The sequence below is a fragment of the Ranitomeya variabilis genome, chromosome 7 (assembly GCF_051348905.1).
Source record: "Ranitomeya variabilis isolate aRanVar5 chromosome 7, aRanVar5.hap1, whole genome shotgun sequence".
Lineage (NCBI taxonomy): Eukaryota > Metazoa > Chordata > Amphibia > Anura > Dendrobatidae > Ranitomeya > Ranitomeya variabilis.
This window is the reverse complement of record NC_135238.1, coordinates 91,511,197-91,528,549: the sequence shown is the minus strand read 5'-3', so window position 1 is coordinate 91,528,549 and position 17,353 is coordinate 91,511,197. Positions and strand designations below refer to the sequence as shown.

At 42.8% G+C, this 17,353-nt stretch overlaps 1 protein-coding gene across 1 annotated transcript in view; it reads left to right on the top strand.

Moving 5' to 3' along the window:
• The window catches only part of LOC143786152 (growth/differentiation factor 8-like), a 323,945-nt gene extending 306,935 nt beyond the window's left edge, over positions 1–17,010 (top strand). The window contains exon 3 of the mRNA XM_077275441.1: positions 15,023–17,010. Within this exon, the coding sequence (XP_077131556.1) occupies positions 15,023–15,400 (378 nt within the window). The 3' untranslated portion in view covers positions 15,401–17,010. The remainder of the gene's footprint in view (positions 1–15,022) is intronic.
• The last annotated feature ends 343 nt before the right edge of the window (positions 17,011–17,353 follow it).

The following is a 17,353-nucleotide window of genomic DNA, read 5'->3' as shown; positions in this document are numbered from 1 at the left end:
GCACGGACCATTTCCGAAATTTTTGGCAATATACCTCAGCTTCGTCCTGACCCTGAGAGATAGCCAGCAACATTTTTTCAGCCTGATTTTCAAGATTAGGCTCCTCATAAAGCAAACCAAGTGCCAGGAAAAACGCATCCATATTCACCAATGCAGGATCTCCTGGCGCCAGAGAGAAGGCCCAATCCTGAGGGTCGCCGCGCAAGAAGGAAATAACAATCTTAACTTGCTAAGCGGAATCACCAGAGGAACGAGGTTTTCAGAGACAGAAACAATTTACAATTATTCCTAAAATTCAGGAATTTAGATCTATCTCCAAAAAACGGCTCAGGAATAGGTATTTTTGGTTCAGACATAGGGCTATGGATAACAAAATCCTGAATGCTTTGCACCCTAGCAGCAAGCTGATCCACACTAGAAGTCAGAGTCTGGACATTCATGTCTGCAGCAGAGTTCCAGCCACTCAGAGAAAAAGGGGATGGAAGAAGCTAGGCAAACTGCAGCAAAAAAAAAACAAAACTCAGAACTTCTTTTTAATCCCGCTTCTGCGATGCATTAAACATTTTCTTTTGGCCTGGCATTCTGTTATGATCCCAATGGCAAGGATCTCTGATATTCCGTAAAGACAGCAAAAATATAAATACTGCTCTAGGGAGGTGGAAACTGGGCTAACCGCATACCTGATCCTAACACAAACAACTAAAAGTAGCCGGTGAACGTGCCTACGTTGGTTCTAGACGTCTCGAGCCAGCCGGAGAACTGACTACCCCTAGAGAGAAAAAATAAGACCTCACTTGCCTCTAGAGAAATTGAACCCCAAAGATATAGAAAGCCCCCAACAAATAATAACGGTGAGGCAAGAGGAAAGCACAAACGTAGAGATGAACTAGATTCAGCAAAGTGAGGCCCAATAGTCTAAATAGCAGAAAATAGATAGTGGACTATGCGGTTAGCAGAAAACCCTACAAAAACATCCACGCTGAACATTCAAGAACCCCCACACCGACTGATGGTGTGGAGGGAGAATATCAGCCCCCTAGAGCTTCCAGCGAGTCAGAAAATCAAATGTAAAGCAAGCTGGACAAAAACACTGAATAATGCAAACGATCCAAATTGTACAAAACAGACTTAGCTTTTCTTGCATGAGACAGACTGAAAGGAATCCGGAGGAGACCATATAGGTCTGGATACAACGATGCCAGGCAAGAGACTGAGTCCAGAGGAGACTTAAATAGGGAACACCCGCTGCTTAACGACACAGCTGGAGCTCAGGCCTGCAACAAGACATGCCTAACACAATACCGTTAGTGACCACCAGAGGGAGCCCAGAAACACAGTTCACAACAGGTGGCCTCTATACTGACCGCAGACCCTGAACTTAACACATCAACTAGAAGTAGCCGTGGGATGTTCCTGTCACTCCCTAGACAACTCGTCACCGCCGGAGGACTAATTACACCTAAAGAAAGAAACAGGAATACTATCTTGCCTCAGAGAAAATTCCCAAAGGAAAGGCAGACTCCAACCTCTACAACATGGGCAAGACCAAAGAGCTTTATAAGGATGTCAGGGACAAGATCATAGACCTGTGCGAAGCTGGAATGGGCCACAAAACCATAAGTAAGACGCTGGGTGAGAAGGAGACAACTGTTGGTTCAATAGCAAGAAAATGGAAGAAATACAAAATGACTGTCAATCGACAATCTGGTGCACAATGCAAAATCTCACTTCGTGGGATATCCTTGATCATGATGAAGGTGAGAGATCAGCCTAAAACTACACAGGGTGAACTTTTTAATGATATCAAGGCAGCTGGGATCATGGTCACCAAGAAGACCATTGGTAATACATGACGCAGTAAGGCTATGTGCACACATTGCGGATTTTGATGCAGATACACAGCGTTTTTGGATGCGCAGAATTGCATCAAATCTGCAGTGTAGTGCACAACCAATGTTAGTCAATGGGAATTACAGAATTGGTGTGCACATGCTGTGGAAAAATCTGCGTGGATTTGCAGCATCTTATTTTCCCCAGCATGTCAATTCTTTTTGCGGATCTGCGGCATTTCTGCACCATTGACTTCCATTGAGTCAGTCAAATCCACAGCAAAACCACAGGTGTAAAAAAGATTTGCGGTTTTGCTGTGGAGTTCTGTGCAAAAAACTCTGCAGATAGGGAGGAGGAAGAGTGTGTGGGTGGAGACTATGTGACTATGTGTGCTGGCGGAGACTATGTGTGAGCGGAAAAGATGTGCGTGTCTGTGTGCAGATGTCTGTGTGTATCTGTGTGTGAGTGCGGGGTCTGCAGGTGTGTGCACGGCTGTGTGTGTGTGCGGGTCTGTGTGTAGGCAGGCATCATCCGATGGGACTACTAGTCCCATCCGGCTATGTCTGCTGTCACATAATAGAACAGTGACAGCATTAGCTGATGATGGGACAGTAGTAGTCCCATTATCCGGCTACTGTGTTGAATAGTAAAAAAAAGCATACACACATACAGTACATACTTATACACATACAGTATATACATATATACATACAGTACATACTCACCAAACACCTAATCCCTGATCGCTTGCAAAAAAATAAAATAATAAATCAACAGTATACTCCCTGTTCCAATGTAATCCTTTTAATAATGAGTGTCCCACAATGATCTCCCACATAGAGCTGTCACATCTGGAGATGTGACCGTTCTACAGGGGCTCCGGTGATACAGTGACCAGAGGTAATCCTCCCACACTGTATCACTCTGCCGCCTAGAGGCCACCGGAGTTCATCCTATCACTTGCTGTACCACTGCGTGAAAAAATTCTCATGCAGCGGTAGTGCCGTAAAGTGAGAGAGGCACACTGACTGGAGTATTATTTCCAGTCAGTGTGATATCGGAGGCCCATGTAGAACGGTCACATCTCCTGATGTGACAGCTCAACACGGGCGATCGTCATGGGACAGTCGATATTAAATGGATTACATCAGAACAGGGAGTATTTGTATTGGTTTATTATTTTGTTTCTATTACAGGAGTGTCAGGACTCTGAACATTTTGATTACCTTTTGTGCATTACTGCCCTTTTCCAAGATGGCGTCTTTGGTCTCATGTGCACTGTGTCTTCCTGCTATATAACTCCACCCCAGCCTTTAGTCTGTGCTAGAGTATTCTGCCTTGCATCCAGCTCCTGATGACTCCCTGGCTTTGCACCTGCACCTGCTCCTGTGAACCTGTGTGGAGATCCTGCTACTCAGCTCTGCGTTTCTGCTGCATACATCGGTTTCCAGTAATCCTCCATCTGGCTGCTTGTGTTTGTTTCCATCTGCATTTGCTGGACATGTAAGCTGTTGCTGCTCTGTTTAAACCTGAGACTTTTAACCAGGCCTCCCTGGTCGTGCTAAGATATTATTTGAACTGCCTTATAAGCATATCTATCTGTGTTTGGACTACCAAGGACTTATTCGTGTCAAGTATCCTCAAGAATAATTGTGCTTCATAGACTTTCTGCGTGATTGCACTTTCCTCTGAAGTTTCCTATAGACTGTTAATCTGCGTTTATATTTACACCAAGTGTTGTGGACTTGAGTTTCTCTCTGCATCTGTTTGAATCACCGTGTGATAATATAGACTTTACCACTTATAAAACTGTGTCCTGTAGTTGTCTTGTTCCATGCAAAGAGTCTCCTGAGTTATCCCTTATAATCATTACAGGATACTCTAGCCTCAAAAGAGGAGACTGCTGGAACAATGACTGCAGAAAGCAAACTAGAGCAGGTGTTCTCCATAATTAGATCACTGCAGAAAGATGTGGAAGGTCTGCAAAAGAAGTTTGGAAGCTTTGAACACAATCAACTAGTGTTTGGACAAACTTTGCAGGACTTAAGCACCCGCATTGCAGCCCAGGAAAGCAAACTTGCTGGCATAGAGTCCCAGTATGGACGGGCTTTTCAGGACATAAGCACGCAAATGGCTGCACAAGCAACTTTTCCATCTGGGCAACCGCCACCAGCTAGCCCACCTAAGTTGCCCCCATTCAGATTTAATGGTGATCGCGACAAATTTTGTGGCTTTGTGAATCAACGTATGCTATATTTTGATGTGCATGCTGACCGTTTTCCTAATGATAGATCCAAAGTATTGTGTGTAATAATGCTGCTGACCGCACAAGTGCTCGCCTGGGCGAATCTGATGATTGAGTCTCGTGACCTGTGGTTAAATGATTTGGATGATTTTTTGGCCGCTATGGCTTTAATGTTTGATGATCCTAATCGCCGTGTAACCACTGAATCCGCTTTATTGTCTTTACGCCAGGCTAAACGTTCTGTTATTTAGTATGCTACTGAATTCAGGAGATTAGCGGTAGATACTAATTGGGACAGTTATGCACAATTACCTATTTTTAAAAGGGGTCTGTCTAGCATTGTTAAGGATGAATTAGCTCGCTCTGAATCACCACAAGAGCTAGAAACATTTATACAGCATTGTGTGCGCATTGACATTCGCCTTCCTGAGCGTAGGCAGGAGAAGTTTGCTGCATATAACCATAGTTCTAACTTTTCCCTTCCTTCCAAAGAGACTGCAGGTAAAACATCTCGAGAGGTAGAGGAGGTGCCCATGCAAATTGATTCCGTTCAGAGACGCGAGAGTAATGAGCGCCGGGAGCATCGCCTTCGAGAAAGTCTATGTTTCTACTGCGGCCAGTCTGACCACTTTCTAATCAACTGTCCCAAGTGTCCCAAGTGGCCTAACACGGTGCTAGCAGCAGTAGGGGTGTATGACAACTATGATGATGAATCTGACATCTCTGAATGTAGCCTGCCTTTAAACGCTGTATTCCATTGACTTTCTATGACTTCACCAGCCAAGGAGCTAAATGAAAAGAACTCTCACTGTTCTCTCCCAATTAAGATCCTGTGTACAGGACAGTGGATTTCCAGTGCAGCTATGATTGACTCTGGTGCAGATGGCAATTTTATGGATATCGCATTTGCCAAGGAACATGGTATTGAAATTCAGCAAAGAGCCTCTCCAATTACCATGGAAACAGTGGATGGGTCACCTTTAATCTCCGGGCCTGTGGATCAGGAGACCGCACCCCTTGAGATTTTGTTGGAGCCTAATCATCAACAGCAACTCTCTTTCTTGTTAATTTCTTCTCCTCATTTTCCTGTGATTTTAGGCATCCCTCGGCTGCGTTCTCAGAATCCAACTATCAACTGGGAGACCAAGGAGATTATCTTTCCAACAAGGAGCAACTCAGCATTAACTGAAACTGTCCCTGAGTCCACAGCTATGGAACCACCGGTAAAGGTATTTACTTTACCTTCAGCATATAAAGAGTTCTCTGACATCTGTGACAAGAAGAATGCAGATCAGCTTCCTCCACACAGGCATTATGACTGTCCCATTGAGTTGCTTCCTGGGGCAGCTATTCCTTTTGGTAATGTATATCCTTTGGCGGCACCTGAGCTTCAAGCCTTAAAGGAGTATATTGATGAAAATCTGGCCAATGGCTTCATATGTCCTTCTTCCTCACCAGCAGGGGCACCTATATTTTTTGTAAAGAAGAAGGATGGGTTCCTGAGACCCTGTGTGGACTATCGAAAGCTCAATAAGGTAACCGTACGGTATCGTTACCCTTTGCCTCTGATTCCCGAATTACTGGAAAGAGTCTGCCATGCTAAGGTGTTCTCTAAACCGGATCTTCGTGGGGCTTATAATTTGGTGCGTATTCGTCCAGGGGATGAGTGGAAGACAGCATTCCGATGCCGGTATGGACACTTTGAATATCTCGTGATGCCCTTCGGGCTTTGTAATGCCCCTGCAACGTTTCAACACCTTGCTAATGACATTTTCAGGGATTTGTTGGACCAGTTTGTGGTGATCTATTTGGACGATATTCTAATCTTTTCTGACTCTCTACAGGAACATGAAGAACATGTCAAAGCTGTTTTAAGATATCTGAAAGAGAACCATCTGTATATCAAGCCGGAGAAATGCAAGTTCCTTCATTCTGAGATACAGTTCTTAGGTTATATCATCTCTCCCCAGGGGCTGATGCTTTTTCCCGAATCCATGCTGCGGATTCCATACCTGGAGCCCCGTCCAAGACCATTCTATCTGATGCCAATTTCATCGGAGTTATCCACGATCAGGACTTGTGGAAGAAGTGCAGGGAGGCTTATGACGGTGATGTATTTATGGCCAACCCACCTGTGGATATTAATCTTGTCTTTAAGGGTGGCATGTGGTTCAGAGATCGACGTATCTAAGTCCCTGAGGCCGTCCATCTGCAGATCCTCAATTAGTACATGACTCCAAGTTGGCTGGTCACAGGGGGGTACAGAAGACACAAGAGTTCCTAAGCCGATTTTTCTGGTGGCCAACTTGCCTGAAGGATACTAAGGACTATGTTCTCACTTGCGAGGTATGTGCTCGTTACAAGACTCCTCGTGTGGCACCTACGGGTCTCCTGCAACCATTACCTGTTCCGTCCCGACCTTGGGGGTCTATATCAATGGACTTTATTGTGGAGCTGCCTACATCAAGGGGCATGAATACGATCATGGTAGTAGTTGATCGCCTGACTAAAGCCGCTCATTTTGTTACATGCACCGGCCTCCCCTCAGCTAAGGATACAGTGAACTTGGTTATTCAGAATGTTTTCCGGCTGCATGGGGTCCCAGATGAGATCATCTCTGACCGTGGCGTACAGTTCACTTCAAGATTCTGGAAGGGGATTTACTCTGCACTCAATATTAATGTCTGTCTCTCTTCCGCTTACCATCCCCAGACAAATGGTCAGACTGAGCATACCAACCAAAAGAAATGAAGGACAGCATCCAATCCAGGTGAAAAAATGCTCCTTTTATTGTGCCAAATGCGACGTTTCAACCATCAAAGGTTTTTCTAAAGCATACAAAACAGTTAAAATGGCAGCCTTAAATAGGAATTGGCTATGGTTCACACCAATCACTACACAGTAGGCCGCCCAGATAATTTACATACAAACATATAATAAAATGAACAATATATAGATATAACACCAGATATATCACATACCCCCAAACAAGTGTATAGCTCCCTATTTATAGAGAGAAATTCCTATAATGATAGCCGTAAATTTTCATATCAACACATGGTGGATGTCAGAGGTAAATAAATAAAGGCAAGCTGTCATGACTACACCAATCACCTCATTCCTCTCCGTTCAAGCACTATCTCACTGCCAGTGTGATATCCTGTAGCATAAAGTGGTCCCATGTTCAGTCTGCACCAATGAAACATCAATGCATCTCAACAAATCCCTGTACAGGTTACAATATCATTGCCAGTGCAATGGACTGCCTTTGGCTCATGTGACAGAGCAAAAGGCAGACACGCAGGCATAATAGAGACAACTCCAGGCAGGCTCCATGTCACCTGATCGAAACCCCGGCGGTATGTCATGTCTCGCAAAAACCCACCTCACTCCAACGTGCATCACCAGCTCCGATATGCGAGTGCGCATGTCCTTCAGCTCCATACAAGTGGCGTCACATGACCATGCCCAGGAAAGCAACCAGACACGCCCACACACCACAGCGGTGCTGTGATATGCAAGTGCGCATGTCCTTCAGCTCCACACAAGCGGCATCACATGACTACGCCCGAGAGAGCAACCAGACACGCCCACACACCGCAGCGGTGCTGCGATATGCGAGTGCGCATGTCCTTCAGCTCCACACAAGCGGTGTCACACGACTACGCCCGGGAGAGCAACCAGACACGCCCACACACTGCAGCGGTGCTGGTTATCGCACTGAGGGCAGTGTTGTGAATTCCGCTCTTGGGCACCCTCCGGTGGTTGTAAGTGGCATTTTTGCGAGTTCTGCTCTTGGGCTCCCTCCGGGGGTTTTAAGTGGTACTGCTGCTCCTTGGATTTAGTAGTCAGCAGCTGCTTCCACTGATTATCTTTCTGGCTTGACTATTTAGCCTGGTTCTATCCTTCAGCCTGTGCCAGTTGTCAATGGTTCCTGGTTGGATTCACATCTCTGCTTGGATTTCCCTGATATTCTGACCAGTTCAGCAAAGATAAGTCCTTGCTTTGTTCTTTTGCAGTCCACTTGTTGTGGACTTAATCTTTCTGCACTTTCTATGTTTTTTCTAGTCCAGCTTGTCAGTATGGATTTATTCAGTTAAGCTGGTAGCTCTGGGAAGCAGATTTACCCTCCACACCTTTAGTCAGGTGTGGAGATTTTTGTAAACTCTGTGGTGGATTTTTCTAGTTTTTAATACTGACCGCACAGTATTCTTTCCTGTTCTATTTATCTAGTTAGACTGGCCTCCTTTGCTACATTCTGGTTTCATTCTGCGTATGTCATTTCCCTCTCCACTCACAGTCAATATTTGTGGGGGGCTGTCCTATCCTTTGGGGATTTTCTCTGAGGCAAGATAGCTTTCCTGTTTCTATCTTTAGGGGTAGTTAGTCCTCCGGCTGTGACGAGGTGTCTAGGGAGTGACAGGAACATCCCACGGCTACTTCTAGTGTTGTGTTAAGCTCAGGAACTGCGGTCAGTACAGGTACCACTTCCTCCAGAGCACGTCCCTTGTTGCTCCTAAACCACCAGCTCATAACAGGGCAGGGAAAGTGTTCCATTACTATGGCATAATGCCTGTATGAACCTAACCACAACGGGCCATAAATTAGTCATCCTGATCTTACACAAAATTCATAAGACCCTCAATCCATATTAGATGTACACCAAATCCATGGTTTCTCATAAATAAAACAAGGGAAACTAATGACCCCCATGACGTATGTTACTCAAGGTGCCTAATCCCCAGATGTCAAATAGAGAGAAGAGAGAAAGGGATTATTATTTTTATATATACATAATCAAAAAGCCCCTATTACAATGCCCCTCACCGGCTCACCAAAAAGAAGATCCCCGTAATAGGCATCATGAAAAATCTCTCTATAAAGTGCACATATCAATAAAAACCAACCATTTATTAAAAACAAAACCACACTAACTAGATAAAGCACAGATATTCAAGATGCACATAACTGCAGATTATATTCGATATTCAAACCTCCCGGGTAAAGATAACCAAGCCTAGATATCCACTTCAGTTCTTTCTGTTTCAATAGTCTAACTCTATCCCCGCCACTTCTCAACATTGGTACACTATCAATGACCCTGAACCTCAACTGACTAACCGAATGCCCACTCTCCACAAAATGTTTAGGGACCGGCAACTCCACCATCTTAGTCCTAATGGTGCTTTTATGTTTTCCAATGCGCGCTTTGACCTCCATGGTCGTCTCACCCACGTATGTCAATCCACACGGGCACACTATTAGATATATAACAAAACTGGAGTTACAAGTATATCTCCCCTTGATAAAAAAAAATTCCCGGTGTGCGCGTGATAGAAAAAGTCTCCTTTAATTAGATTGCCATAGCAGGCACAACCCAAACAGGGAAAATTTCCCATTTTGGGTGGGGCCAAGGTCCTTTGCACAGTGGACCATTCAGGGCCTATATCAGATTTAACCAACCTATCTTTTAAATTATAACCTCTCCTAAATTAAAAAATAGGGGGTCGAGTAAACTCATCTACTCCCGGAAGACCTTGTCTCAACAAACACCAATGTTTAATCAAGATGTTATTCATCTGGCGACTTGCCGTATTAAAAGTAGATACAAATGGAATCTGTTTTTCTTTAGTCCTACTATTCTGCCCTCTTAAATCTGTTCTACAAACTTCTTTAACCCTCCTCCTGTGTTCTATAACTGTACTATCCGGATAACCTCTATCAACGAATTTCTTGCACATCACATCTAGCCTTGAATCAAGAAGTGACTCATCCATCACAATTCTGCGAACTCTCAACATCTGACTCCAGGGTAAAGACTCAATCATACCCCTAGGGTGGTGGCTATTGAATTGCAACAGACTATTTCTGTCTGGGCTTTTGACAAAAAGATCTGTCTTCAGAGAGGAACCATCTTTATAGACCAATGTGTCCAAAAATTGAACACACTCATTCGAATGTGTCACTGTAAATCCTAACTCAGGAAAAATATTATTGAGCTCACAATGGAAATCAAGAAGCTCCTGTAGCTGTCCCTCCCATACTACAAAGACGTCGTCGATGTAGCGCCACCAAGCCCGGACATGAGACCAATATTTAGAACTGTACACGTGCTGCTCCTCAAGTACCGCCATGTACCGCCGCTGCGGTGTGTGGGCGTGTCTGGTTGCTCTCCCGGGCGTAGTCATGTGACGCCGCTTGTGTGGAGCTGAAGGACATGCGCACTCGCATATCACAGCGCCGCTGCAGTGTGTGGGTGTGTCTGGTTGCTTTTCCGGGCTTGGTCATGTGACGCCGCTTGTATGGAGGTGAAGGACATGCGCACTCGCATATCGGAGCTGGTGACGCACGTTGGAGTGAGGTGGGTTTTTGCGAGACATGACGTACCGCCGGGGTTTCGATCAGGTGACATGGAGCCTGCCTGGAGATGTCTCTATTACGCCTGCGTGTCTGCCTTTTGCTCTGTCACATGAGCCAATGGCAGTCCATTGCACTGGCAATGATATTGTAACCTGTACAGGGATTTGTTGAGATGCATTGATGTTTAATTGGTGCAGACTGAACATGGGACCACTTTATGCTACAGGATAACACATTGGCGGTGAGATAGTGCTTGAACGGAGAGGAATGAGGTGATTGGTGTAGTCATGACAGCGTGCCTTTATTTATTTACCTCTGACATCCACCATGTGTTGATATGAACATTTACGGCTATCATTATAGGAATTTCTCTCTATAAATAGGGAGATATACACTTGATTGGGGGTATGTGATATATCTGGTGTTATACTTATATATTGTTCATTTTATTATATGTTTGTATGTAAATTATCTGGGCGCCCTACTGTGTAGTGATTGGTGTGAACCATAGCCAATTCCTATTTAAGGCTGCCATTTTAACTGTTTTGTATGCTTGAGAAAAACCTTTGATGGTTGAAATGTCGCATTTGGCACAATAAAAGGAGCGTTATTTCACCTGGATTTTATGTTGTCCTTCATTTCTTTTGGGTATGTACATCTCCACTTTGGTCCATGGAACTAGGACGGGCATCACATTGCCGGTTGTGCTGTCAGCTACTTTTTAAATTTTGAGCGTACCAACCAGATGTTGGAACAATATCTAAGATGCTGTGTTAGCCATCTCCAAGATGATTGGTTGGAATTACTGCCGTTAGCCGAATTTTCATACAATTCTCAGAGCGCCTCCACTAAGTTCACTCCTTTCTTTGCCAATCTGGGTTATCATCCATGTATCTTACCTAGGTCTCCGATTAATTCTCCGGTTCCAGCAGTTGAGGAAAGTCTGACTGAGATTAGGCAAAATCTGGAGGTTCTGAAGGAATCCCTGACCACGGCTCAAGAACGTTATAAGAGATCGGCTGATAGATTCCGTAAACCTGCACCCATGTTCAAGGTAGGAGATTCCGTGTGGTTGTCAACTAAGAATCTGAAGTTAAACGTTCCTTCACAAAAACTTGGACAGCAATTCATTGGCCCTTTCAAGATCAACGGTATTGTGAGCTCTGTGGCCTGCCGTCTGAAGCTTCCTAGGACTATGAAGGTACACCCAGTTTTTCATGTATCTTTACTAAAGCCTGTATCTCCTAATACCTTCCAGGGACGTGTTGTGCCACCTCGGCAGCCTGTGGTGATTGATGGGCAAGAACAATTTGTGCTGGAGGAAATTATTGATTCCAGGATTCGCAGGAATCGGCTCCAATATCTTATAAGATGGCAGGGATATCCCCCTGAGGAAGACTCTTGGGAACCTGTGGAAAACATCAATGCCCAACAGAAGATCTCTCGCTTTCATCAAAGATTCCCTGAGAAACCAGGTCCAGGATCATCCTGAGGCCGCTTCTAAGGATAGAGTAATGTCAGGACTCTGAACATTTTGATTACCTTTTGTGCATTACTGCCCTTTTCCAAGATGGCGTCTTTGGTCTCATGTGCACTGTGTCTTCCTGCTGTATAACTCCACCCCAGCCTTTAGTCTGTGCTAGAATATTCTGCCTTGCATCCAGCTCCTGATGACTCCCTGGCTTTGCACCTGCACCTGCTCCTGTGAACCTGTGTGGAGATCCTGCTACTCAGCTCTAAGTTTCTGCTGCATACATCGGTTTCCAGTAATCCTCCATCTGGCTGCTTGTGTTTTTTTCCATCTGCATTTGCTGGACATGTAAGCTGTTGCTGCTCTGCTTAAACCTGAGACTTTTAATCAGGCCTCCCTGGTTGTGCTAAGATATTATTTGAACTGCCTTATAAGCATATCTATCTGTGTTTGGACTACCAAGGACTTATTCGTGTCAAGTATCCTCAAGAATAATTGTGCTTCATAGACTTTCTGCGTGATTGCACTTTCCTCTGAAGTTTCCTATAGACTGTTAATCTGCGTTTATATTTACACTAAGTGTTGTGGACTTGGGTTTCTCTCTGCATCTGTTTGAATCACCGTGTGATAATATAGACTTTACCACTTATAAAACTGTGTCCTGTAGTTGTCTTGTTCCATGCAAAGAGTCTCCTGAGTTATCCCTTATAATCATTACAAGGAGATTGAGGGCATTGCATGGATTAGGTGTTTAATAAAGATGGCAAAGTGTTTAGTGTTTTATTTCATTGAAAGTCTTTATTCTGGCTGTGTCTTTATTTAACCTATTACAACTATATGATTAGCAATGGATAGGTGTCTTATTGACACCTATCCATTACTACACTGGGCTTGATGTCACCTTACAATACAAAGGTGACATCAGCCCCAAAACTATTACCCCACTTGCCACAACAGAGCCTACAGAGGCTACAGTGCCTTGCAAAAGTATTCGGCCCCCTGGAACTTTTCAAACTTTTCCCACATATCATGCTTCAAACATAAAGATACCAAATGTAAATTTTTGGTGAAGAATCAACAAGTGGAACACAATTGTGAAGTTGAACGTAATTTATTGGTTATTTTAAATTTTTGTGGAAATTCAAAACCTGAAAAGTGGGGCGTGCAATATTATTCGGCCCCTTTAACTTAATACTGTGTTGCACCACCTTTTGCTGCGGTTACAGCTGCAAGTCGCTTGGGGTATGTTTCTATCAGTTTTGTACATCGAGAGACAGAAATTCTTGCCCATTCTTCCTTGGTAAACAGCTCGAGCTCAGTAAGGTTTGATGGAGATCGTTTGTGAACAGCAGTTTTCAGCTCTTTCCACAGATTCTCGATTGGATTGAGGTCTGGACTTTGACTTGGCCATTCCAATACCTGAATATGTTTATTTGTGAACCATTCCATTGTAGATTTTGCTTTATGTTGGAAGACAAATCTCCGTCCCAGTCTCAGGTCTTTTGCAGACTCCAACAAGTTTTCTTCAAGAATGGTCCTGTATTTGGCTCCATCCATCTTCCCATCAATTTTAACCATCTTCCCTGTCCCTGCTGAAGAAATGCAGGCCCAAACCATGATGCTGCCACCACAATGTTTGACAGTCGGGATGGTGTGTTCAGAGTGATGAGCTGTGTTGCCTTTTCGCCAAACATATTGGTTGGCATTGTTGCCAAAAAGTGGTGTGTCTCCCAGGTGGCTTGATGCAAACTTTAAATGACCATTTTTATGGATATCTTTGAGAAATGGCTTTCTTCTTGCCACTCTTCCATAAAGGCCAGATTTATGCAGTGTATGACCGATTGCTGTCCTATGGACAGACTGTCCTACCTCAGCTGTACATCTCTGCAGTATATCCAGAGTGATCATGGGCCTCTTGGCTGCATTTATGATCAGTCTTATCCTTGTTTGAGATGAAAGTTTAGAGGGATGGCTGAATCTTGGTAGATTTGCTGCAGTGGTATGAAACTCCTTCCATTTCAATATGATCGCTTGCACAGTGCTCCTTGGGATGTTTAAACTTTTGAAAATCATTTTGTATCCAAATCCAGCTTTAAACTTCTCCACAACAGTATCAAGGACCTGCCTGCCTGTTGTGTTCCTTGGTCTTCATGATGCTCTCTGTACTTCAAACAGAACCCTGAGACTATCACAAAGTAGGTGCATTTATACGGAGACTTGATTACACACAGGTGGACTATATTTATTATCATTAGGCATTTAGGACAACATTGGATCATTCAGAAATCCACAATGAACTTCTGGAGTGAGTTTGCTGCACTGAAAGTAAAGGGGCCGAATAATACTGAACGCCCCACTTTTCAGCTTTTGGATTTCCACAAAAATTTTAAATGACCAATAAATTTCGTTCAACTTCACAATTGTGTTCCACTTGTTGTTGATTCTTCACCAAAAATTTACATTTGGTAACTTTATGTTTGAAGCATGATATGTGGTAAAAGGTTGAAAAGTTCTAGGGGGCCGAATACTTTTGCTAGACACTGTATATTCAGCTGGCAGCCAATTATAGGACAGCAGTTAATGTCGGCGTGCACGTGACCAGGGGCGCATGGCAGTGACGTCATGTGCTCCCATCACTTGCATGGTAAAGCCAGCTGCCAGATTCAGGAGAGGATGCCACATGACTGGGGAGCAGAGAGAAGAGGAGTATTTTTTTCTTAATTCAGTATGTATATGGTGGCCATACTACTACATGGATGACTATGGGCTGTTCATTATACTAAATGAATGACTATGGGCTGTGCATTATACTACATGGATGACAATAGGTTGTGCATTATACTACATGGATGATTATGGGCTGTGCATTATTCTACATGGATAATTATGTTTTACAAAAGATAACATACCAGTTACACCTATAGATTACCAAAATAAGTAATGAAAAATGAAAGGGGGAGGGCAACTCCCATCTTATTGTTCCGGAAATATTTTTGTTTGTAAAAAAGCAAATCCATAGCAAGGTCAAAATTTGAAAGATAGATAATTTGCAATTTGTATGTATGTAGCATAATATTATATTTCCTCACCTGTTTTCTATTTCTATTTTTCAACAGATGCCTTTTATTGAAGTGAGAGTGATAGACATGCCAAAACGATTTAGAAGAGAGTCTGGAATTGACTGTGATGATTTATCTGGATCTCTGTGCTGCCGCTATCCATTTATAGTAGACTTTGAAGATTTAGGTTGGGACTGGGTTATTGCACCCAAGAAATATAAAGCAAACTATTGTAGAGGAGAATGTGGACTACAATTTCTGCAAAAATATCCCCACAGCCATGTTATTAATCAGGCAAACCAGAAGGGTCCTACTGGACCGTGCTGCTCTCCAAATAAATTGTCTTCTATTAATATGCTTTATTTCAATGAAGATGCAGAAGTTATTCAAGGTAAAATTCCAGGAATGGTAGTTGACCGTTGTGGGTGTGTATAAGCATTGCTTAAAGCATTTTATGGTGCCACCCTGACATCTGGACAAATACAGCTAAGATTATAATGTGCATGCAAAACGTATGGCAATAATACAAACAATATGGCAATTACAATGAAAGCACTTCATAGACTGTAACATAAAATGTGAAACAATTTGAAAGATTCATTTAAAAAAAAAATCTTATAATTTGAAATATTCATGTTTGGTATGAGCAAACTCAGTTTATTTTCAGGCGAAATAGTGAAAATGTATTAAAAACTTGAGTATGTGTTATATAATGCCAAGAGCTGGGTGTATAGATGTTTACAGAAAGTTACATTGTTACTGTCTTTCAGCACCAGTTCACAAAACAATCAGTGAGCGATATTAGAGTAAATGTACATTTTTATTAAGTTAATTTTACTAGCTAATTCAGTACAATGAAAATATTGAGTCCCTTTATATTCATACATTATTGTCCAGTCTGACGCAATATTGTCATATGCCATGTTGTATGTGTCTAACATTTTGCAAAGTTTATTGATATTTACCTTTTTAAAGTAATTTCAAGCAGCAATACATCCTCTCTTGAACCTAGTGGACATATGTCTTCTTGCTTGTACAATAATCAATATATTCCCTTAAGAGAATTTGTCATAGGTTTTTGCTATGTTATCTGAAGAGAGCAAGAGATAGAGAATAAAACACAGGTTTTCTTTGCTTACAATGATTGTTTTAGCATCAGTAGCTTACTCTTGCTCTGACTAGCTGGTCATGTGAGCCCTGGCCTGACAACGCCCCCTCCTGTGATAGGCAGCTCACTGTCTATGGAGATTGTATATACAGAGCCTGCTGGGGGCGGGGCTAGCTTTCTCAGCTCTGCTTTATTGCTAAATCAAAAAGCTCTGATTATGTGAGAACGGCTGCACCCAATAATCTATGTGATACATTGTTAGAGTCAGCTTCTCTTTGCCTACATTAGGCTGCTCTCTGATGATGTAGCAAAAACCTACTGACAGATTCCCATTAAAGGGGCCATCCCATCTGTTTTCTATGAGTATTATGCTATACCTCTTTAAGGCTTGAAGATTGTACAGAGGCATAATATGGGGCTGCATCATTTATTCAGCATTCTCTTGTAGCATTTTGCTTACCTGTTTTATATCCATATTTCTGTTCATAAAGGTGAAATGGAAAGGCTCAGCGGCATTGCTATATTTAGGCAGTTTGGTCATTCCTTGCTTCTTACATGTTATTAAATTATGAATATTTATATTGAAAGGAACCTCAAAACACCAACTCAGGCTTAGAGTGTGTATTAATAGCCATCTACAAAGATCCTTATATGTATAATCACTACCTGCATTCTTGGAAAGAACCCATGCATGCAATCTAAGCAAAAAATATTTGAGTCAGAAAGGTGAAAATGCTTCAGTCAACAGTCACTGTGGTTATTCCCTAATAATGCCCATTCCGATTGAAGCCCATTGGCAGGGATACAGTATCACAAGTAGTTCCAAATCATGGTACAGTATGTGTTGTCAAATTCTAACTTGATGTACAGTACTTGCTCTGCCAAATCAGCTACCTTATCATGCCGCTGAAACCAGGATCCTGTTAGAAGAGGATTGAGAATGAGAGAATAAACACACACCGGCGCTCCCAGGGGAATAAAGCAGAAGGCTGCAGGTACCTAGACAGTAACTGTGCTAATTCTGTCGAATAATAAAGGAAAATACTAAATAAACAAAGGCACCGCGCCAATAATACATTTCAGAAAATTAGATCAGTTGAAATACCAAAACTGGAACTACTATTGATTTTAAACTAGGGTGCGATTTTTCATTTTTACTAACCTCCAAAAAACATAAAAAACACATAAAAAAACAAAATATATAAGACATAATTAAAAGGAGATGTTAAAACAGAGGTTGCCTTTACAAAGGGTGTCAGTATTCCAGAATCATAATTGGC